We start from the raw sequence: 24,654 nt of genomic DNA on the forward strand, positions 1-24,654 counted from the left end.
TTCTGTTGTACAGTGAAGTGAATCAGTCATATGTATACCTATATTCCCTCCCTCTTGGACCTCCCACCCATCTAGGTCGTCACAGAGCACTGAGCTGAGCTCCCTGTGCTTTACAGCAGGTTCCCACTAGCTATTTATTTTACACACGGTAGTGTATATATGTCAATCCTGATCTCCCAATTCGTCCCACCCTCTCCTCCCCCACCCCCCATTTAATGATATGTCTTAGTCTGCTTAAACTATTCCTGGTATTGACTGAAAGACGATGGGGGGTTGCTTTTGACATAGATTATAGTATTTGGTTGCAGTTATCCATTTTTCATTGAGAAATTAGAAATCTAATTTGATTGTGCTCTGTTTCAGGGTGCCCTTACTTTGTGACTTTGACCCTCTACACCAGCATGTACTTGCTCTACATAATTTGGTAAAAGCAGCACAAAGTTTGGATGAAATGTCACAGACCATTACAGACCTACTGAGTGAACAAAAGGCAAATCCCGTTCTTTCCAGTGGTTCGCCCGTTAGCGTAAATGCCTGTGTTGCTGCAGCTCTGTAAGCCTGTCCCTCTCTTTTCCAGGCATCCGCGAGTCAGACGTCCCCACAGGCGGCTTCCTCACCCCGGATAGAAAGCACGACAGGAATCACAACTACTACCTCACCCAGAACACCCCCTCCACTCACTGTGCAGGGCCCCTTGTGTCCTGCAGTCTGTCCCTTAGAAGAATTGTCTCCGGATAGCATTGATGCACATACATTTGATTTTGAAACTATCCCCCATCCAAACATAGAACAGACTCTTCACCAGGCTTCGTTAGACTTGGATTCATTAGCAGAAAGTCCTGAATCAGATTTCATGTCTGCAGTGAATGAGTTTGTAATAGAGGAAAACTTGTCATCTCCCAATCCTATCAGTGATCCACAGAGTCCAGAGATGATGGTGGAATCCCTTTACTCCTCAGTCATCAATGCCATCGACAGCAGGCGAATGCAGGACACGAGTGCCCGAGGTCAGGAGCAATCGGGCCACCACGCGTCTCTCGGCGTCCAGCTGGAGAAGTGCCGTGTCACTGCCCACGACTCGCACCTCAGTGTACAGACCATAAAGGAGGACCTTTGCCACTTCCGAACATTTGTGCAGAAGGAACAGTGTGACTTCTCAAATTCTTTAAAGTGTACAGCAGTAGAAATAAGAAACATTATTGAAAAAGTAAAATGCTCTTTGGAAATAACACTAAATGAAAGACACCAAAAAGAACTACAGTCTTTAAAAAGTGAATATGAGGGCAAACTTGCTGCACTAGTAAAGGAGAGTGAAGAAAGTGAAAACAAAATCACAAAGCTGAAAGGAGACTTGGTGTGCCTTGAGGAGGTTTTACAAAATAAAGATAACGAATTTGCTTCGGTTAAACATGAGAAGGAAGCTGTCATCTGCCTGCAGAAGGAAAAGGATCAGAAGTTGTTAGAGATGGAAAGTATAATGCATACGCAACACTGCGAGATGGAAGAACTGAAGCAGTCACGGGAGACCGTGCTAGCAGACTTAAAGAGGCTCCGCGTGGAGAACGATGAGAAGCTCCAGCTGTTGAGGGCGGAGCTCCAGTGCCTGGAGCAGAGCCACCTGAAGGACTTAGAGGACACTCTGCAAGTCAGGCACACTCAGGAGCTCAAGAAGGTCATGACCGGCCACGAGGTCTGTTTGGAGAAATTAGAAAGGGAAAATCAACAGAGAATCGAGCAGATGCAAGATTCTCATGCCACAGCCATCCAGGAAAAAGAACAGCAGCTCCAGGAATTAAAACTCAAGGTTTCTGATTTGTCGGACATGAGATGTAAGTTAGAGGTTGAACTTGCCCTGAAGGAAGCAGAAACGGATGAAATAAAAATTTTGCTGGAAGAAAGCAGAGCCCAGCAGAAGGAGGCCTTAAAATCTCTCGTCAAACAAGAGACAGAACATTTGAGAACAGAGATAGGTAAACTAAACCAGAAGATTCAAGATGATAATGAAAATTACCAGGTGGGCTTGGCCGAACTAAGAACTTTAATGACAATTGAAAAAGATCAGTGCATTTCAGAGTTAATTAGTAGACATGAAGAAGAATCTGATATGCTTAGGGCCGAGGTAAACAAAGTGACATCATTGCATCACCAAGCATCTGAAGTAGAAAAAGGCCTGAAAGAAGAATTGGCTGAACTGCAGAGTAAACTGGACTCAGAACTGAGTGCCCTTGAGAAGGAAAAAGATGAGAAGATCACCCGGCAAGAAGAGAAGTACAGAGCTATTATCCAGAACCTTGAAAAAGACAAAGAGGAATGTGTCATGTGGCACGAACAGGACCGAGAAGAGCTGATTCAGAGGCTTAATTGTGAAAAAGAGGCAGCTGTTGAGACTGCCCGCAAAGCCATGAGCTTGGAGAGGGAAGCTGCTGAGGAGGAGTTGTTAGAAAACATTAAACATCTTGAGAGTCAAATAGCGAAAAGGTAAGGATGAACTTTAGTCTGCACTCATAAAACTAAAGTCTCAGTGATGGAGATTTTAATTGTGAGTGTAATCACAGTACCTTGATTTACTCACTTACCTTAGGTAATACCTTAGGTAAAGGTAACAGTGGAGATACTTTATAAAGTAAAAACGTACTTTTGAAAGTAGTGTTTCTCACAGACATCTAAAAAAAATTAACAGGCTATGTGAATCCATTAGGATGGCTTTTAAAAATGGATTCGTATTTTGGGTTTTGAGAGGAACAGTTTTTGAAAATTTCCTATGTTTTCGGGATCTTCTTATTCCTTTTTTAAGTTATAAATTTCCTTTTGGTTTGTTTGTAGTTCTTTCCCTAAATTCTTCATTTGAAAGTTACTTATTTTCATTCTTTTAAAATACTGTATGTATGTATGTATGTATAAAGAGCAGCAGTTAGTAACTTCTGGGTTGGTGCTGTGTAGCTTTCTGGTGGTTATTTTCTTGATATTACAATTTCAGTTATTTCCTCTGTGATTCAAAAGATAGTGTTAAATGCTGGGTTTATACAGTGGTGAGGGTTTTTGCGTTGTTATTGTTGCTGCCGGATGTTACTGCCTTGGCTGAGAGAAATTGGGCTTCCGCATTTCCACTCGTTAAAATTATTTGAAGGGGTTTGTGGCCTAATAAACAATTTCTAGAACGTTATCAGTTGGTTCTATCATTAATTTTTCCAAGGGAACATATGTATAGGTATATTTGCATTGGCTATTTTAACCTCTGGCCGGAGGAGGTTAAAGGGACTTTTACACCGCCTCCTGTGATCGACTGTCCGCTGTGTGGTGTTCATACCCTGGTGTGCAGTTCACCCTCCGCGTCTGTTTTGAAGACAGAAAGCCTTTATGTGTTCTGGAAGGATGGCGGGCTCTTAGAGGAACTAGGCCATACTCGAACCTTCTCAGAGCTTGGGGGACGCCGAGGTCCCGGCAGTCACCGCAGAAGGCCGGGAGGGCACCGGTGACACGGCAGGAGGACAGACGCGGGCGCGCCCACCGCGGCTGGCGGCCGGCGGGGCCCCGGGGACGGCGCGGCGGCTCCGGGCGTCCCCGCGGGGCCCAGCGATGGGCTCGGGGTGCGGCTCGGCCCGGGACTGTGTTCCTGGATGACGAGGAGCGGCCCCGGGGAGCAGGCCCAGCCGCCCTTCTCCTTCCGGACTCCACGCTCGTCCTCCTCGTTGGCGGATTTCCGGTTGCAGAGGGGGTTCCGGGAATAATCCGGTGCAGGTGAGGCTCTGGCACTGGGGTGGGCACAGCACGGCTGGCCGCCCGGCACCGAGCACCCTGGCCTCCCGCGGCTCCCGCGTCTCTCTCACCCGCACTGACCTGCCGGAGCCAGGCTCCTGCGACGCGGCCTCTGTCCCCCGTCTCCCCTCCCTGGAGCGTTCCCGCCACCCCGGAGTGGATGCGCGGCTCTTCGTTCACCTTTCCACACGGACGGCCTCTCTCCCATACTCTGTTGGCCGGTCCTCCCCCGGGGCGGGCGTCCTCGAGTTCACTGCTGATCATGGGCGCCCCTGCCCGCCGGGCGCTCGTCCTGCCCCTGGGCTCTGGAGCCGGGCCCGCCCGTCCGCTTCCCTGCCGGGCTCGCCGTGGCTGTGATGGAAGGGAAGCACCTCCTGTGCCCGCCTGGCGCTGCTGGGGCTCGTGTGGGCCCGCCTCGCGTCCACCACGTCGTCACCAGAGTGGGCGAGACAGTGTCCTCTTCCTGACAGGCGGCTCGGGTCACGCGGTAACTGGGCAGAGCACGGTCAGGCTCTCGGCCTCGACAGACCCAGGAGCGAGCCCTGAGCCATCTTACGGAAGGGAAACGCTCACCTGCTTCAGAATCCTGAGGGCCTCGGCCGCGATTCTCCTGTAGGACTTGCCGAGGCTCCGTACACTGCCCGTTTCTGCCGCAGACACGTCTGGCACCCGCTGGGAGACGGGCCCCGCCGCAGGGCAGCTGGCACGGGTTGCAGGGGCTCCCACACAGCAGGAGGCTGGGCAGGTGTCCAGGAGGAGCTGAGCGTACTGGGTGCTGCCCGCAGCCCTCGGGGTCCTCACCCGCACCCTGGACGGGCGTCTCGCAGGCCTGGACCGCTGGGCACTCAGAAATCTCGCTGTGCTGACAGGCCTGTGGGCTTCCACGGCCCTCATTGCTCACCCCACCGGCACTCACGTGTCTTGCCCTGGTAGCTCAGGTAGTGGCTAATTCCTGTTTACCAGGCCTGAGGAGCATGTTGCCATAAGTGGGTTGCATTAGTGTGATTTCTTGAGGGATAGCAGGAAGATCGATAATGCCTGCCAACGAGACTTCAACAGAGGACCGGAGAGTTGATCTAATCCTGGATAAGACAGAGTCGATTGCGGTCCCTATTGGTGAAATCACACTGCTTCCTGTGGTCTCTACCCGGGATTGATAGTCTGTGGCCTGTGGGAATCCAGCCCACAGCCTGGTTTTGTAAACACAGCTGTATTGGCTCACAGAGAGGCCATTTCTGCTTTGTGGCTGCTTTCAGCAGAGTTGAGTAGCTGTGACGGAGATTGTCTGAGTAACATTTATACTATTCAGTATTTGTCTATACAGTCTTTACACTGTAAGGTGTCTTTACACTTTACAGAGAAAAGTGTGTTTATCCCTGGTCTGTACTAATAAGAATAAAGGGGGAAGAAATCACCGAATCAGTAGCTACATGTCAGGTAGTAGTGGTCTTGTTCATTTGCTCCAGTGAAGAGGTTATGTATGAAATAGCAGTTTTATCGGAGTCACTACCTGATTAAATTATGATAACCCGTTGCTTGTTTTTATATGTTTCCGACAGGACGCATACTTAAGTTGAGCGAGATTGTGGTAGACATCTCTGTGTTTCAGGGATTTTATGGCTCTTTCTGCCGTAATGGTCCTCGTTCCATCAGTAGGGGGACCAGCAGTGATTCGCCAACAGTTGCTTTTACATCTGTTCCATTTCAGGTCCTGGATGGAAGGACGCGTCTCTCGTGTATGGTTGTCAGTGGTGTCCTGGTGGACCACAGCGGCATTAGAGTCACGTGAGAGCCAGTGCTCAGGATTCCCTCAAAAGTTGATTAATTACCTTCCTTGAATACACACTCAGCCTGGAAAATGGCCGTGGGTCTCTTTGAAGGTTAGAAAGAAAACTCTGTATAAAATTTTGGCATTGTAGTTGGTGACTGACTCAGGTCTTGGAATTGGGTGAAAGATGGCGATTCTCTGGAAGTTAGATCTCTGAACGCCAGCTGCTGGGTTTTTTAAAAGTCAGTTTAAAAGCCTTTATCGGCCCATTCTGTTAGAGCCCTAGTGACAGCCACTGCCAGAGGTTCTTCTGGGTCAGACTTTCGGTTGCTCTGGCTCTGCTGCCTGTGAGGGCACCACGTCCTGCATCTGGTTAAGTGGTGCTGGTCGGCCTCTCTCCTCCAGAACCTGTCCTGCCCGTGAAGCTCGTTGAATTTTACTGGCTTGTCCCGCCACTCTCCCTGTCCTGCAGGCGCCCTGCAGAGCCTTTGGGGTGGTGTTTCTGAAAGCCTTGGTGAAGGAGCATTCTCTGGGCCCTACCAGGGGGTATATAATAAAGCCCAAGATTTTAGTTTCTTTTTAAAGTGTCACATTTTGTCAGTGGTAACAAATTATGTCACTTATTCATTGAAGTAATGTTGATCATTTTTGAGTAAACACCTATCAAAAACGCAAGTCTAAATAACCAAAGCTTGTCATTTTTCAAATAGAGGTAGCGCACCATGAAAGAAGGTGCTCCTTCGGCGCACACAGAACGGCTGTGCAGGTGCTTTGCCGTGAGACAGACGTACCTCGTGATGCAGAAGGGCTTCGTAGGTACTTCTCGTTTTGTCACACAGAGGATTAAAAGACGTAGGCTCAGTGGTCAGGATCCAGTAATATTAATAATGTTACTGCATGAAGGATATTCCAGAGTAAACCTGCCTTCAGTTGGAGCGCCTGGAAGTGCCGGATACACTGATTGAGAGTATAGTGGGTGCTACTGTCTCTGCATTAAGGGGTCAACAGTTTTATCATCTGTGCGATGCCAGCAGGGAGAAAAAGACAGCATCTTGGCGTCATCGTGTGAGTAGTTCTGACCTTAGTGATCCCTTGACAGTGTTTTAGTTACCTGCAGGTTCTGTGGATCACCCTTTGAGAGTCACTGGTATAGAGAACCAGTTGGCAGTTTCTGTGAAGGCTTCCTTTTCAGCATTCTAGGCTTTGTGGGCTAAGTGGTCTCTGAGCTACTTAGCTTCGCTGTTGTATCAAGAGGAGTGAGAGAGATGAACGAACAGGCGCGGCTGTGCTCCGGTGAAACTCAACAGGTCACAGGCCGGATCTGGCCCGCAGGCCGTGGTTTACCCGTTAGGTCCACGTTTCAGGCAATCACCATAGCACACTGATAATAGCTAATATTGAATCTAGAATCTCTGGTCTTTACATCCACGCAAATTTTGGCCTGATTCTTCCTGTTCTAACTCTCATTGGATCCCTCCGTGTACATACTTCCTATGATTCTGCCAAAATAAATGAAGAAAATCTTGCAATTGTATTTTCTCCTTGGTTAGATTTTTAGCTCCCCTGGGATCTGGGGATTTGAAAGCCGCGCTGGGTCTGGTAGTAGTGAAATGGTGGGAGAGGTTGTCGAGAAGGAAGATCAGCTTAACTGAGAAGTGACCTCAGGAAGGTGATCCTGATCTCTCCAGGGAAGGGGGCAGGGGAGCTTGGTGGGCACTGGGGGCTCCGCTGGATGTCTCCAGACTCTCGCTCCCGGAAGACACAGCTGTCCGGTTCTGCAGTGGGGGCCTGGCTCCACTGGAGCGCCCATTGCCCTGGCGCCAAGGTGGTTGCTGCCTTCCGGTTGGAGCCGGTCAGAGAATCAGTTCCGGGTCCCTGTCTTGATGGTTTTCTCCCCTAGGGTCGTATTTGTATCTGTCTGGTATGAGCTTAGAAAAATAGAACCTCTTTTAAGTATTCCAAGAATAAAGGGTTTAATACTAGGTTTAGAACTTGTATGAATTTGGGGAGGGCTGGCGGAGCGAAGGGTAAGCGTTGCTGCTGAAGGGCTGGGAACTGGTAGGTTCACAGTCACCTTAAGTACAAAGCTGGTGGCTCGTCAGGAAACCGTTACAGATTCTTTGGAGATTGCTGCCAGGTGTCTACTGCGACGTCGACCCAGGAAACCCCTTGTGACCCTCACTGCCCTCCTGTCTGGTCACAGCCCCCTCTGGAGTGATAGACTCTTTAGCACTCCTTCATGCAGGTAACTTTTTGTTGCCAAACTTGAAACCAGAGCTTCCTGGGAAGGGGATTCTGGATAGTGTCGTTCTCGGCTGCCGTCGCACAGAGGAAACCCTTGAAAAGGAGTGAGGAGACTTGAAGGGAGTGGTGCTGATGTGACGGCCCCCCGGGCCAGCTCCTCTCCCAGCCGCCCCCACTCGGCCGGTTGTCCATCTGCCAGCAGCAGCGTTGAGAGGCCACCTGCCTGGGAGAAACGTTGGCGAGATACAAATGGGAGTATTAATTATGTCTGTAATGTCAGAGAGGTCCCGCAGATCGGAGAGAAAAGGGCAAACGATCCATGAGAAAAATGGGCAGAGGATGTGAATCGACAGATCAGAGAAGACAGGAGACAGCCAGCCAGGATGCAAATAGCTGCTCCGTCTACTTGGGATTAAGGAAATGCAGAATTAAAAGTGGGTAGCTTTTCTCCATATCACTGGGAAAAATGAAGTCAGTAGTATATATTATTTTGAGAGTTGAGGGCAAGGGCTTTCTCACACCCCGTGTACACGGAACACGCATGCAGGACACGTGTGTGTGGTTTGCATGTGTCGGGAAGCCTGCCTCCCGTGCCGCTCATAGGCGTGTGTCCAGGAGCAGTTGCTGTGGGTCTGCCTGGGGACGGGAACACTGGAATAGGGTGTCGTTTCGAATCTCTTATTCTGTGATCTCAGAAGAGTTTTTAAAAACCCACGATCAACCACTCAGTTACTAGGCCCAAATCTAATACAGTCACTGATGGGGGAGAGGCCACTCTGGTGTGTGTTCAGTGCAGGTTTCCTAGTTACTAGGAGCACTGGGTGTAATAGCTTTGCTCGCACACACTGGTTCATGGACGTGGGGGAACCAGAGTTGCTCTGTTTCAGGTTCTGTGTGATGGGATGACGTTCCCAGCTGGTAACAGATATACCTTGCTTCCTTCAGTTTTAAGTTCAGGGCCTTTTTAAGGTTTTAAATTAATATATGGAAAGATAGGGTTGTGTAAGTTTCTCTTTTGGGGGAGGGCAACCTTTATTGATAAATTTCTTAGATTTCCATGGTAGTACTGCTGGATCAGAAACAGCTTTAACTAAATTGTGAGATACTGGAACCCTTTTTTATGTCTTCTCCCCACACAACACAAACATGGCTCTTAATTCCCCAGAGGAAGCCCACCAGTGATGCTGTTAAAAACACTACTTAAAATATTCAGCTCTTACTTACCACTCAGTTTGCTAGGGTTAATGCCCCCTGAGGTCAGAGCCGTTTGGGGCCTTAGAATCCTGCAAACTGAAGCTGAATGATGGGGCTGGTGGTAATCTGGAGCGTTTTCTATGGGAGCCTCCAGCAGTGTGACACAGTGTGTACTTTGGGTCAGACTAATAATAACAGTCCCTCGATGCCATGGGGATTGGTTCCAGGACCTCCCCCAAATACCAGAACCCGCCGAAGCCCAAGTCAGCTTGTATAGAGTGGTGCGGTGTTTGCATATAACCTCCTGTGCACGTCAGAGCATCTCTAGATCACCTGTAATACCTAACAATGCAGGTGCTGTGTAAATAGTTGCCAGCCCTCAGGCAAATTCAAGGTTTGCTTCCTGGGACTTTCTGGGATATTTTCAACTCGTGCTTGGTTGAATCCGTGGATGCGGAACCCAAGGATAAGGAGGGCCGCCCATAAAGCCACGAGAAGCCCTGCCCCAGCACAGCATGGTTCTTGATCATTCTTTGTGTTAAAAGCTCTTTTTTTTGTTGTTTTTTTTTTTGGCTGCGTTGGGTCTTCGTTGCCGCGCGCGGGCTTTCTCTAGTTGCGGCGAGCGGGGGCTGCTCTTCCTTGTGGCGCGTGGGCTTCTCATTGCGGTGGCTTCTCTTGTTGCGGAGCACAGGTTCTAGGCGCACGGGCTTCAGTAGTTGTGGCACTCAGGCTCAGTAGTTGTGGCGTGCAGGCTCAGTAGTTGTGGTGCACAGGCTTAGTTGCGCCGCGGCAGGTGGGATCTTCCTGGACCAGGAATCGACCCCGTGTCCCCTGCACTGGCAGGCAGATTCTTAGCCACTGCGCCACCAGGGAAGCCCCGTAAGCTCTCCTTTCTTTGTTTTTACTGCCAAAGTGTTCACCTTGTGGGTCAGCATATACCCTGTGCTGATGTCACGGGTGCTCATCCTGGGTGTCGGGGATGACCGTGTGTTTACAGAGTCAGTAGTGTCTGAACGTCCTTGTGCCTGAACTGTCCTTCCTGCCTCATCCTTGCATAGCACTGACCCTGAAATAGAAACAGCACTCCCCTCGGTGCACTGGGCAGCGCACAGGTGCAGGGCACCTAGGAAGGAAGGTCCTTCCCGCCTGTGCACGCACACGTGATGTGAGCGCACAATTGCACTCCTACAGGATTCTTATTACTTAGCGTCCTGTGTCAGCTGAAACCTCTCATGCAGACATGCCCCAGTGTTCTGACCAGGATCTTTACAACAGTCTTTTAAAAATCTAAATTCACTATATGTCATTCTTTCTAGACAAAATTCTTCAGTGACTTTACATTGTACTTAAAATACATTTGGTTACTTTTTTAAAAAAATTTTATGGTTGAGAGTCTGCCTGCCGATGCAGGGGACACGGGTTCGTGTCCTGGTCCGGGAAGATCCCACATGCCGCGGAGCGGCTGGGCCCGTGAGCCATGGCCGCTGAGCCTGCGCATCTGGAGCCTGTGCCCCGCAACGGGAGAGGCCACAGCAGTGAGAGGCCCGCGTACCGCCAAAAAAAAAAAAAAAAAAAAAAAAAAGTTATTGAAGTATAGTTGATTTACAATGTTGTGTTAGTTCTGTGTAATTTTGAAAAAATTAATGCTGTATTTAATTTTTAAAGTCATACCATTGAATCTACCAAAGAAGATTCTTCAAGCCTAGTCGCTGAACTTCAGGAAAAGCTCCAGGAAGAAAAAGCTAAGTTTCTAGAACAACTTGAAGAGCAGGAGAAAAGAAAAAACGAAGAAATGCAGAATGTGCGAACATCTTTGATTGCTGAACAACAGGTTTGTAGGTCTCCCACCTTACTGCATTCATTTTAGGTCTAGAGGAGATGAACATACATTAACAAGTAAATTTTCTTTGTGTAGCTGAGGTTTCTTATATCTTAAATGTGATTTCCCCACACTGATCCTGATGGTATTTATTATTAAATATCTTCTTCGTGATAGAAGCATTTTCTTTTTAACGGTCATTATGTCACATAGGTGCTTCAGAATGAAGCAGTGCTAGATTAGAAAGGAGGAAATGTAAATTCTGTTCCCTAGCTACCTATGTGATCTCGTAAACATCATTTAACCTCTTCACATCAGTTTGGTTTTTTTGCAAATGAAAGTGTTTGTACTACTGCGTAGATGATATTTGAATTTTTTTTTCTAAGCTCTAAAATTTTGTTCTAAATTACATGCTGATAATTCTTATCCATGTGATAGGCTGGCGGTAGGTTATGGTGGAATACTGTTGAACTTTGGTGATTCCCTTATCAATGTGGATCAGTGGTGAGAGCTGACGCTTGTGAGGTCAGCAGCGGCCAGTCCACTGAGGGTCAAGATGCCCTGTGAGGGAGCATTACATCAGCTAAGGTGCTGGGCGGCAGTGGGAGAGGAAATAAAGGAGCGACGCGGTTGGATTTCTACGTAATCGGGATCGCTGGCTGGGGCGTGGGGCAGAGCGAGGGCTGCCAGACCAGACCGGTGTGAGAGCAGGTGTAAGTCAGGCCAGGGGTAGCACGACATCCTTTTTTATCCCGAGGAATACGTTTCTGAGACTGGTAGGCATGTTACAGTTAACGTGCACATTTAATGTGGTGTGGTGCAGTTTTCCTTTTCTTGTTGTCTTTTTAGAGTTAAAAAAAAAATGTCAACCACAGAACAGAAAGAAAATGTAGAAGTAAAGCTCCAAACACTTAGGAACTTTAAATGTTAAGGCCTGGGGAAAGACAGAGGAGCCTGGAAAAGGGGGAATGAGAAAGAGTAACCAGAAACAGAGTGCGCTTCACGGAAACCAGGGAAATGAACTGCCCAGGGCTGGGAGGAGCCACCAGGTTTAAAGTGAAGAGGCCATTCAGGTCTGTTTTTAGAAGTCTGAAGTTGTGCATTCTTTCATGTCTCCTCCTCCGTGAGCTAGGTCTTTCTCTCCCGCTTTCTTGCTGCCTGTCTCTGTGCTCCTGTGAGCCTGTGCAACTGCAGACTTCCAGCCTTAAGGGGGGATGAAGTAAGATGGAGACCAGCGTGGAAAGCTGCCAGCCATCTGATCCAAATGTAGTTCTTCTTTTAATAGCTGTCAAACGAGAGGGGAGGTGACTCCTAAGGTACCTGCCAATTTTAAGTGGTGTTTGGATGTCAAGTGGTAGTTACTTGAGTTGATTTGTAACTAGCTTTACAAGGGCTCCTTGGGCCTAGTTGGCTCTTACATTAGCTAGTCTTGTTTCTAATATGTGTATTATAAATTGTGTTAACTTTTCTGAAAATCCATTTGATATTGCAGAAACAGCCAGAGGTTATGAAAACAAAGTAACTAATGTACTATTATAAGTATTTGTTAATTTTCTACCATAAATGATACAGAGCAATGGTTTAATACAAAGGCATATCATAAATATTCTTTTTGAGGGGACCTTCCTGTCTGCTTTCTGGCTAGAGATGAGTTTAACTCAGTATTTAACAAATTCACTAATTTTGGCCCAAGAATGCCACGTTCTTGTTAAATGTCTCTGTTTCTAGCATCATTGGCATTAATGATTGATTGGAGGATCTTTGACTCTTAATTGTGGAAATTGGCTCATGGGATCTCTGCAGGCAGCTGGTATGTATGAGATCCGCAGTGAGAAGGCTTTCCTAGAAGTCGAGGAGTGGCAGGTCCAGCCATTATAAACCAGCAGATATCCAGATGAGAGGAGGAGATGGGATACAGTCATGTCCAAAATGTGACTGTGGAATCGAGATTTAGCTAAGGAAAGAAGGAAGATTCCAGAGGCAGGGAGATCACTAAAAGGAACAGTTAAGTATGTAACAGCACTGGTTAAAGTGTTGGTTATTTTATTTCTTTCCCCCACGTTTAAGACATATTTACTGATGCTTTTCCTCTGACAATAAATATGTGGACAATAATGTGAAAATAGCGTTCATTTTCAAGATATTAAATTGGAACATATCTTAATACAGAACTAGGAAAATACAATCGAATGTGTTTACCACAGCGTGGCATTTTTATTTCAAAATAAACATCACTTGTGAATTAGCTTTTTCTTCTCCCCATAGAGACGCACCGTGCAAAAATAGACGTATTTTCTTTAGCTCTGGCTGCCCTGTGGCATGCAGATAATTTAAGTAGTTATCGTTCTGTTGTTCCAGACCAATTTTAATACTGTTTTAACAAGAGAGAAAATGAGAAAAGAGAACATAATCAGTGATCTCAGTGACAAGCTGAAAAGCATGATGCAGCAGCAAGAGCGGGACAAAGGTCAGTGACGCTTCCTAATGCAGCGTTGTTAGTTCCGTGTCACACTCAATGATTGTAACGCTCACGTCCGCCCGGGGCTGCAGATTTGATCGAGTCCCTGTCCGAGGACCGCGCGCGCTTGCTGGAGGAGAAGAAGAGGCTGGAGGAGGAGGTCAGCCGGCTGCGGGGCGGCGGCCCTGTCCCCTTCCCGGGGGTGGCCGCCGCCCCCGAGCTGTATGGGGCCTGTGCGCCCGAGCCCCCGGCGGAGGCCCCGGATGCCCTCGGCGAAGGCAGGCCGGACTCAGCGCTGGAGACCAGCACGATGTCTGTCCGGTGAGTGCCCGTCCTACTCGCTGGGGGCCGCGGCCCGTGGACCTGAGAGCTGCGCGTGTGAATTCTCCGTGCCACGGCCTGTGATAGCGCCACTGATGGTGTGCGGGAATCCACTTCGGCACGTTTTCATACCGTGCCCAGGTGCCACCACAGCGTGTAGGCGGCCGGGCGGGGACCCTGCAGTGGGGTCCAGGCCTTGAGGCCATGGCGTCAGGGGCGCAGGGCTTCCTTAGGGTCGCCGGTGCGTTCAGCGTGCTGAGGCCGTGCTGTGGGGAGGGAGTTGTCACTTCTGTGTGGAAACTGAAGTAAAATCAGAAGTCAAACTCATGGAAGCAGAGAGCAGGAAAGTGGCTGCCAGGGGCTGGGGTGGAGCATGGGCGGTGTTCTCACCGAAGAGGCGGGTAAATGACGTGAGGTGATGGGTGTGTTAGTTAACTTGATGGAGGGACTCCTCCCACAGTGCGCATGTGTATCAGGCCATCACGCTGCGCACTTTAGACGTATTACGGTTTTACTTGTCAGTTTCGGCTCAGCTTAAAAGAATGAAATAAAAGCCTGCATGCTCGCTCTTGTTTTCTTTTCTGATTAGTTTCTGACTACCTCAGTGTGATGGGCAGATTCACACATGACAGTGACTAGCGCTTTGTAGACATGTAGGAATACTTTTGTAGTCTTTATATAGATTTGGTTTGTTCTTTATGAAGTGAAGCTTTGAGTTTTATAGCTCACTCAAGGACTTGTGGCATTTTGTTTGTTTCTAGTTTTAATGGTGAAGCCGCCCAAGAATGACCGTTTTATCTGTAACATGGATAAGAAGAATGGTCCCTGGGAGAAAGCTTGAAATTTCAGACGTTATCCCTAGAAAAATGCATGCACAAAGTTTTGCTCATAATTTCAAAAGGTTTATCAATCTAGGTTCAGGATCTGTGGTATAAATTTTATACCATCCTACACCATCAAAATGTGTCCTAATTTAAACAGGGTGCTTCTGAAAATTTAGTACAAACCCTTAAATCTGTAAAGTGCTCTGTATTAACAGTTACGTTTCCAAAACCTTATTGGAGACTGTGACGTCCAGAATTTTAAGACCTAAACTGAAATAAGCCCTCTTCTCTCTTAGAGAAAACGCCCACACGCTCTCTGAAGAGAGGCGGAGGATAATGCTGTTGGAACGCGTAAGTGCATCGTTTCCTTGGAACACAGGGTTTAATAAATACGCTCACTCCGGGATGCAGTGAAGTAAACCTTACGCTGAAAGCAGACTTGATTTGTGTTTTTAGATTAGGGTTTTTTTTTTTTTTCTTTTCTTTTTTTAAATTAATTTTTTTGTCTGCACCGCGTGGCTTGTAGGATCTTAGTTCCCCAACCAGGGCTCAAACCGGGCCCTGGCCGTGAAAGTGCTGAGCCCTAACCACTGGACCGCCAGGGACTTCCCCAAATTAGATCTTTTTTAACGGTTATTTTTGTGGTTACTTTCGAGAAGTCCTGTCATCTCTGATCCAAGTGGCCAGGAACAGTTCAGGATTCAGCAATGCGATAGAAGTGTGAATTTCACATACTAATTTCAAAAAACAAAATAGTAACTATTTTCCAAAATAGGGCACAAGTAGAATATGTGAATAATGAAGAAAAGTTCGGGTTTTTATGGTGATTAATTGGAGTGAAGAGAAAAAAATGGTAATAAGGGGTTTCTTCTCAGCTGCAGACTTTACACATCTTTGTTCAGAGACCACTTTTCATTGCTTAGGCTTTGAAGATTTTTAACACTTTAGCTCCCTACAAGATAACCGTCTGATAAGGACTCAGAGTCAGAATTGTACAGGTTTGTGCTCTTGCGCGTGTGCTCTTGTTAGTGAAGCATCTGCTGGCATGAGTAGTATAATTGCAGATTCCTCCTCTGGGGCCCGACCTCCTAACAGAGCCTCTGGGGATACATCTCAGATAGCTACTGCGTATTTACAAGGTCACAAGTGGTTCTAATGCATATTAAAGTTTGAGAATCCTTGGCTTAAGGAAATAAACCTAAAATTGTTCTTATTCTCTTTTAAGCCAGTAAATAAGACAGTTGGAAAGGATTCCTAGAAAAGAATGTCCCCACAAACCTTTTATAGTAGAACCAGACTTGAGCACGCAGACTATATTTTCGAGCATAAACCAGGGGTCTCTCTTTCCCACCCCTGCAGACACTACAGTTGAAAGAAGAAGAAAACAAGCGGTTGAATCAGAGACTGGTAAGGTCTTCTCGCCCAGTTGATCTTGACATTTAAACTGTTTGCATTGCATTTCATTATAAAGATCAGAAGGCTGTGTGGCGTGATTAGTTCCTTCCTGGTAGTTTTCATTGAGCTGCGCTGGTCACTGATGACAGGTGACTCTTAAGCCTGACCACATGCACTGCCTCAGTCTTACGATGTTAAAAGCAGCCGGCAAAATCCAGATTGTCTTTTCTGATTATTAATAAGCTATAATCTCTTCGGATTGCATAATTACATGTGTTTGTAATGTCAGGTTGGGGTTCTTGGTTAAGTGCGCAGGTAGTCAGAACGGCTCCTCACGAGGCTCTCATTGGCGTGTCCGCCCGGAGGTGTGTGGAATCAGCACGTTCTGTCCGTCACGGATTTTTTTCTTTCTTTTTTTAACTCAAGGTGTTTGAACCTGACACCTTGCCTGAGACCCTGCGTGGCCCTCTGAATTGCCTTGGCTTTCCTCTAGCCTGTGAGTCTAGCCGAGTGCTCCATGAGTCCGCTTTACAGTCAATCTTACCTGCTTTGATAAAGCAATTGCTTCATTTTTCAAATTCTGATGGTGACAGCTCGTGAGGAAATAGGAACAGTTTAAGGCCTGTGCTCAGGACTTTTGAAAAATTTTAAGGTACAGATTAGAGTTGAGTGGTTTTTTTTTAAATAAAGTGTCTTGTAGGGAGACATCTGTGCTTTCTTTCGTTTGCCTTTCTGAACTTGAACAGCAAAAATTACGTATTAATTCCATGGCTCTGCCAGACTGTCAGTCATGAATTTATCACCAAAACAATTTTTTGAAGGCTATTTGCTGTTCCCGTGAGTGAAGCAAACCCTTTTCAAGGAGCCTTGGAGGAGTTGCCTGCAGCCACTGGGGACGCTGCACAGAACAGACATGCTCCACGTGTGCTCCATGCAGCATCCCCAGTGGGATGGACGCTGTGCTGGGCGAGGGTTTAGGCACTTTGTTCACAGGTGTGCTCCTGGCACCCGGAATAGTAGGTGGTGCACAGCACACAGTAGATGCTGGGGAAAGGCTTACGAGGGAAAGGGCCTGGTCCTTCAGGTCCAGAGCGCACCCGCTCCCCCGCGAGCCGCGCCTCCGGGTCACTCACACTTTCCTATCGATTGCCGGCTGTGTTCAGCCAGGGCTCCCTCACGTCTAAGCCCTCGTTTGTAACAAATACGTGGAGAGCTCAAGCTTTTTTAAGAAAATCTAAACAGAGTTGAATACAGTCTGAAAAATGGATCATTAAACTTGTTCTCACTGGCAGCATGTAGACTATTTGGATGATTTTGAAGACAGGTTGGAATACACTTCGAGGTCTTTCTAGTCAGTATTTGTTGTTTTCTTTCTCTTTTGTTTTTAAACATTAATTGAGACCCTTCGTAGTGTTCAAAGGGAAATGGAAGAAATTCTGAGCGTCAGAATTAAACTTATGAACAAAGAGAAATCCATTTTTTCTGTCCTTGATTTGTGTGGTTATAATTGGGCCCACGCTGCTTGGGAGGGATGCCTTGAGACCCGTGTCCCATGTATCATGTGACATTGTGAGAAATGTGCTGAAGCCTGACTGAGGAGTGGAGAGTCCTGGCCGAGCTGAGGCAGCCACAGACCAGTTAGCCTGTCCCGTTCCGTCGTGTCCCCTGCGATGCTCACGGGCGGGGGGCAGGGGGGGCAGCCCCTTCCTTGTGTCATGCTTGCTCGGAAGAGTGGGTTTTAAACTCTTCTCGAAAAACATGTCTCCTTCCTAGTGATATTTTTTAGGATTAAATATGTATTTATAAATGAAATTCTATATTCAGTCTTTAATCCAGCCAAACCTGATTAAGAAATAACATAAGTAAAAGTGTAGGTAAATTTGTCCACCGAAAGTAATTGTTGAAGGAAAGGAATAACATTAATGGAGCAGAGAAGTTTGGACCCTGAAAGCTGGGACACAGACGTGAATGTGTGTCACGTTGGAAGAAACGTTTGCAGTGTGGACCTAGTAAGTGCATCGAGAGAACATGTTACTTGTGTAAGCTTTGTGAACTGTTCTCTTTCTAGATGTCTCAGAGCATGTCGTCCGTGTCCCCAAGGCATTCGGAAAAGATAGCTATTAGAGAGTAAGTATTTGATTTGTATTTTGTGCTCTTTTCTGTGAAAATAATACACTGAACTGAGTAGTATTGAATTGTCAATGAAAGTGTATTTCAATGGCTATAATCTTTCAACTTCAGGTTCAGTCAGCTGAGTGTTTTGTACTCATTCGTAGTTAACATTTTTTTTTATTGAAAAGCAAGGTTTTTCTAAATTATTTTGGGAACATTAGGATTGTATTCAAAGTCCTTCCTATCATAGCTTTAATTATCACACATACATTCCTGAAGCCTTTTCAGCTGGTGCCACCTCTCTTAAATCCCATTTATCACCTTAGTCTTTTTCATTTTAGATTGGAGAATCTTGACAATTTGAAGTTGGAGTGTTTCTTCATTTTTATTTCTCAGACTTCATTTTATTGATATGCTACAAATCCATAATACACTGTTAAAATTATCACTTGAATAACTTAATAGACAATATTCCAGGACCAAATTACCCCATAGTAATGTATTGGTTTTTGGCATGGGCTACTGGAAAGGAGGGTGTCTGATAAAGCATTGTTAGCAGCTCGTGAATACTGGTCATTTCTTCTCTACTTGTCAGGACTGACTTAAAAATAAATAAGACCCTCTGTTTTGTCCGTAATAGATCCGTCGACCATATGTCCGGTTATCAGGCACTCCCAGTTACTGATCTTTAACTTCCCATTAGACTTTTATCTTTTCTCAGTGATTTGGAAGGGCTGGGTGTATCAGTCTTTATCTACCAGCTGTATGTCAAGTCAAATCAATATAAGGTTTTTCAAAGATTAGAGAGAGATGAGCTTAAAAAAAAAAAAAAAACTGCCTCAGAGAGGCCCTGTCTTCCTTTTTTAAGGTATTATCCTCCAAAACAGTGCCTGTCACATCTTTTTAGGCAGGCAGTTAAGTGTAGAATAAATAATTAGTGGATGATAGACTGTTAACTTTTTAAAGTTTCCCCAGTGATGTTAATGATTAGGTGTAGGACCCACTAAGTTATCTTAGATCTAGGTTAACTTTGAACTGATATTCCAAACGACACTTCCGAAGGACCCTGGAGAGACAGACACCAGCTGAGACACCCTAGGCGCTCACACCTACTCTCTCCTTCTGCTCCCTCCTTGCTGGCTTCACCCCGAGTCGGGCTGTTGACTTGTTTGAGCCTAACTAAGTACATGCAGCTGGTTCAGTTGGGTTTTCTTTCACATTGAGGAGACTAGTTGGAGACCGGAGAAGTAGTATAAGGTAGTTCTTTCCTTCCCACTGTGACTAAGTTTGCTTCCCCGATTTATGTTTTTTATTGTAAAATGAAAGATGAGGATGAATGCCTTCTTTCTATAGCTAGATGCACTATAATGGGTGTTCTTTGTCTCCCCCTCACCCAAGCCTGTTTTGGGTTGTGCTCTTTTAAACAGTAGATTTATTGGAAATTTTATATTTAAAAATTTTGGGTCTTTGGCGGTTGCTCGCGTTAGCCTTTGAGCGTCTGTGTGTGTCCAGCATAGACCTGGTATATAGGGCCTGGGTAGAGTAAAAAACAAAGCATGTAAGTATGAAATTTCCTATTGCATTGTTAATTGAATGTTTCGTTGAACATTGCAGAATCAGGGTGACTCCTCAGATCAATGAAATCGTTCCTTTGTTCAGTTTTCAGGTGGGAGATCTGGTCCTCATCATCCTGGATGAGCGCCATGACAATTACGTGCTCTTCACCGTGAGTCCCACCTTGTACTTCCTGCACTCAGAGTCGCTGCCTGCCCTGGACCTCAAACCAGGTGAGGGGGGTAAGTGTCACATCTGTAACCAAAACGATAAACCTAGAGTGGAGAGAATATATGAAAGATTTTTCTCCCACGTTGTCTAATGATGTCAGAATTAAATAGGTGAGCAGGAACTCTGCCTTATCAGGTTTTTGTTTGTTTGTTTTTCTAAAATCTTCATTACCCAGATGATTGTTCCTGGATTCTGCTGATGCAGTTGGGTCAAGTATCTCATACTCTAGCAATAGCAGAGTTACTTACACTGTTAAAATTCTCATACCTATTTAAGCTTCAATATAACATGCTCATTTGTTTATAAGGGCATTACTTGTTTTGGCAAAAATAAATTCTTTTAAATTATAAGATGTCTTTTCTCTCCTATTTATCATCCTGTTTCTACCTTTTTCTTTCATTGAACTTGTCAGTAATTTTTTGTAAAAAGCCAATAAGCTTTGTTAAAGTATACTAAATTACAGTTAGTATATTACTATCATCTATTACATTAATCTTTAAAGAACTCAAGAAGAACAGAATAGGTACCCCGGGATACTTAGGCTAAATAGAATTATTCAGAAACAAGACTGTGTGTCCGTTTGGTTTGATGTTCCTGTTTGAAATGACTTGTGAACATGGTCATATGCCCGTTCTCTGAAGTAGGCCGCACACGATCACGCCACCATGGCTGTTGGTGGTGGGTTATGTAGAATGTGACCATGAAAAATGAGAAGAGAAGCCTGCAATTTAATTTACTGGTTTTGTACCTTGAAAACAATGAACTTGATTTTTTTTCCTTAATTTTTTTGGTAGGTTTTTTGGTTTTCATTTATTTAGACTAATTTGAAAATGATTTTTAAATTTACCAAAAAAGTTGCATAAATAAGGACAGTATAAAAAAGCCCGATATCTCTTCGCCCAGTCACCTGCTGTTAACGTTCTGCCCCATTGCATTACCCCTGCCTGTGCACGTCTAAATGTTCTGCTCCACAGCTGTACACAAGCAGGACATCCTGCCCCTTTAACTACTTCACTCTGCATTTCCTAAGCACAGGAAGAGCTCAGTGTTTACATCCAGTAACCGCTCGCTGTCTACCACGCGCATTTGCATTGTGAAGACTCTCACAAGTCCCACAGAAAAGAATTTATTTAATAGTCTTACTTTACCACAGAACTCAGGCCCCCTTTTTTCCTCTTCCTCCGTCCGTCCCTCCCTCCCTCCCTCCCTCCCTCCCTGCATACATACATGCACACATACAGAACAGGATGCCAGTTGGGGTAATGCTGCCTACCGACCCCTTGCCCTGGGGGTGTGTGGGTGACCAGGGCGTTGTTATGCCCATGACGGGGACTCATCACTCCTTGGACATGAGTGTTAGATGATTCTTTTCAGAAATTGTGAAGTATCCTTGAAGGGCTCTATTAGTCCTTAGAGTAGACTTGCCATATGCTGTGGTCCAGGAGCTTTTTTATCTTTGTATCACATGGTAGTATCTGTATGTTCATTTCAGATGGTTTATTCAGGATATCTTTTTTGTATATCATGCCAAGTAAGGTTTATGGAATAAAAAATCAGTTTTAGCTTCTCAGAGGCTTTACCCTTAACAGATAATTTATTGGTCGAATACTTTTGGAATCAGCTCTTTTATGACAACTTCTCTTCCGATGAATTTTAAAAGAGAATGAGTATTTATCTCTTACGTACTTTGCCGTGTGAGAACTAGCTTTTTCATCGTGTCTCCTTCCACATTTTTTTATCTCCCCTCCACACAAGTACTGCCCTTTAGACTTTCTTTCATCCTTAATCCTTGTTTGTTACTTATTGTGCACTGACTGGGTTTGCATTGCGGTGCCAAAAAAAAGAAGACAATGCTTTGCTTTGAACCTAGAGTATAAATTTTGCCTGTGTCACGGTCTGCTTTCAGTAGCAGGAAAGGTCATGTGTTAGCACTTCCAGTAGGTGGCATTGCTGAGCTGATTTAGAATTCCTAGATTTATTTGTTCATGATTTGTACTCAGATTGTGTTTTTGTTTCTTGAACTTTGTCAGTCCTGTGGTTTGACTTACCATCTGCACTTAATGAGTAAGTGAAGCCAAAATTAGTGGTTGAAAAGTAAAGCGAATCCCGTTTTGTTTTATAAGTGGCTCTGCGTTTCTGTGACTTCACTCTCAGAGTGTCATTAAACTGCTGTGACTCGGGCAGTTACGCTTCCATGAGTAATTGTAGTTGTACTTTCAAAAAGAATTTAATGGTCTGATTCCATAGCTCCAGGTGCATCTCGAAGACCATGGGTCCTTGGGAAAGTGATGGAGAAGGAGTACTGTCAGGCCAAAAAGGTAAGCCCATCGTGGGACATGGACCTAGGAGTTTAAGAAGATTCTCAGGATGCTTTATGCAGAGCGGTGCTCTTCTTGGCCTTCTGATTCACTTGAACTAGGCCTGAATTTAATGAGTGTGAGTTTGCACCAGCAATTTTATGAATATTTATGTGATTTACCGTCCAGTAGTAGAGGTAGATGGCCAACAAGCTATCCACATATCCGGGAAAACTACAACAAGCTTCTGTTCTGAGTATTAAATTACTAGTGTTTTCATGTGCAAAAAAAGGAACACAACATAACTGGTGATTGATCTGTTTGTAGGTAGAGCTGATGTTTCCTTACTTTTATAATGCTACCCCCAGTGAAGAAAGGCAATGTGAGATATTGATGGCTCAGAATGCGCCTGACTGATGTCGGCAGTGTCCGTGCTGTAGAGTCAGAGCAGTGAGCAGTCTTCCTAGCTCGTTTGTGGACCCTGTGCGCCAAAACAGCAATAGAACTTGACCTGTGTGTTGTTGAGGTTTCTTTGATGTCTAAAATAATAACATATGGCTCACTTTGTACTGTGTTATTTAGCGGTGCTTACCGAGCCTTCCGTCAGTATTAGCGGCTCGTCTGTTATATGCCCATCGGCTGAGGGGCGGATCTGCGTCCTTTGATAAAGACGCCGCTCTTCCCACAAGGATGGAGCACGGCATAGTGTGGTAGGATGGTACCTCTGTAGTTTGGTTTAATCACCCTTTTCTTTCTGTCTTAGGCACAAAACAGATTTAAAGTTCCTTTGGGGACAAAGTTTTACAGAGTGAAAGCTGTGTCATGGAATAAGAAAGTATAATTTTGGAAGAAATTGAGACATTCTGTGACGTTTTTCTGATTTGTCCCAACAGTGCTCATTCATCACTCCAAAAACAGCAGGCCATCTTTTTATATACAAGTCAACACGACAGCATACTTCTTTCGTGTATATCATTTACTTTCTACCTGGCTACATTTTAGGAACAATAAATTCATCAAAACCCTTGGCTGAGTTAAAATGGTTTTGTTTTTGTTTTTCTACCCAAGTAACTCTAGAAATGCGGACCAAACTAGTTCACTTTCTCAAAGGGCACACCCCGTGCACTGTGGTTTATGATCAGCCATATTCTTTGCCTGTTACATATACCTTAGCTTGAACTTAGATATTCAGTGTTAGTTGTTATTACCAGCATTTGTCCTTTTGTGAAATCAATATCAGAAAACTTGCACTCTTTAACACATTCTTTATAAAATGTATAAATTCTTCAAAACTATTTAAGGAGTGTCACTGCATGCAGATAATCATAATTTTGAGTTTGCCTCTGTAGATTACTAAAACAAATCGTTTCGTTTATTTTTTTAATGCCCTTTGATGTTTCCAAACAAGAAGGAACTCTAATTTGATTGACTGACTTTACGATCAGCCATAATCAGCAATCTTCAAAAGCACTTTGAACAGATTGGTCGCCTGGGTTCTACAGGGAGGAGTGTGCTAGTGATGGTTTCTCAAGCAGCACACAGACCTTCCCAACACTTTATTATTCTGTTTAGAATAATCATATTGATGAAGTCGTAATTCATGGTTCAGTTTCAGAAAAAACATATTCATTGTACATTAACCATTTAGAGGTCATTTAAATATAACAAAATGTTGTATTGTAAAAGACATGTAGAATTTTAAAACAATAAAGATTTGAACCTGTAAGTGTGTGTGCCTTTTAAAGAAGGATACATTTTTAATATATTTGAGTGATTGCTGGGAAGTGTGAAAAACTTGTTCTGTATCATATCAAAAGAGAAACATGTTTATTACAAAAATGTTCTTTAACTGTATGCTATGTAACAGGGTAAAACAGTGTTACGTAGAATAGAGTTGTGTGAAGCTGATCTTTAGCTAAGTGGCCACGGAGCAGGGGTATTTAAATGAGTAGTTGAGTTGGTTGAGACTTGTTTCAGGTTTGTTGCTAGAGAACAATAATAAAGTGATGCTTTTTTTCAGAAAATATTTAATTTCTTCGTAAAAATAAGTTAAATATTTTTTTAAATATGTATGTCTAATAGTACAGAAAATGGAATAAACACCATAGTGTATAGAAAACTGAATTTGACAACATATTAATGAATAAATGAACAAATGATTTCACATGTTTCTATTCAGTCCTTCCATTACATCTTCTCACAGAGAATATCAAAGCACTGAAGAACTTTATATGCAGAGTGGTCCTGCTGAGCAGATGTGGTTGGTCTGAACGAATCTGCCGGGGGCCTGTTTGACTTGAGATTTCACGTGGTCATTGTGCCGTGGGGCTGTGGGCTGACGTGTGACATCTCAGGAGTGTCGCTCTTTAACGTTGGCTTCTGTTGCTTAGAGTTTTTCTTATATCCCATTTCATATCCATGCTCTCAGTGGTCACATAAACCTTCACAAAGCGAACAGAAAGAAAATGCAGTTTTTGTAGTTAAAAGGAAGAAAAATGAAGCCTGGTTGAGTCCTTACCATTGGGTCGTTGAGGTGAGCTTTGGCATCAGAATGTCCACGCTTCAGTCCCAGATCTAACTTTAATTTTGGCCAAGTTGCATAAACTCTGAACCTCAGTTTTCTCATGTATAAAATGGTGTAATAATAAGACCTACCTCGTAGGGTTATTTTGAAAATTAAG

The 24,654-nt window shown here is 44.9% G+C and overlaps 1 protein-coding gene across 3 annotated transcripts in view; it reads left to right on the forward strand.

The window, feature by feature from the left end:
• RB1CC1 (RB1 inducible coiled-coil 1) overlaps positions 1-24,114 on the forward strand; it is a 60,213-nt gene extending 36,099 nt beyond the window's left edge. For 2 of the 3 annotated variants that reach the window (XM_029222603.1, XM_029222605.1), the window contains 11 exons: positions 364-490; positions 578-2,478; positions 10,628-10,793; positions 13,140-13,248; positions 13,332-13,560; positions 14,681-14,735; positions 15,744-15,791; positions 17,848-17,906; positions 19,551-19,687; positions 21,924-21,994; positions 22,737-24,114. In XM_029222603.1, coding sequence (XP_029078436.1) covers positions 364-490; positions 578-2,478; positions 10,628-10,793; positions 13,140-13,248; positions 13,332-13,560; positions 14,681-14,735; positions 15,744-15,791; positions 17,848-17,906; positions 19,551-19,687; positions 21,924-21,994; positions 22,737-22,814 — 2,980 coding nt within the window. In that variant the 3' untranslated portion in view covers positions 22,815-24,114. The remainder of the gene's footprint in view (positions 1-363; positions 491-577; positions 2,479-10,627; positions 10,794-13,139; positions 13,249-13,331; positions 13,561-14,680; positions 14,736-15,743; positions 15,792-17,847; positions 17,907-19,550; positions 19,688-21,923; positions 21,995-22,736) is intronic. The other variant, XM_029222604.1, reaches the window with a different exon arrangement.
• The last annotated feature ends 540 nt before the right edge of the window (positions 24,115-24,654 follow it).

Source organism: Monodon monoceros, unplaced genomic scaffold (genome assembly GCF_005190385.1).
Source record: "Monodon monoceros isolate NGI ecotype Baffin Bay Population unplaced genomic scaffold, NGI_Narwhal_1 Super_Scaffold_14, whole genome shotgun sequence".
NCBI classification, from domain to species: Eukaryota; Metazoa; Chordata; class Mammalia; order Artiodactyla; family Monodontidae; genus Monodon; species Monodon monoceros.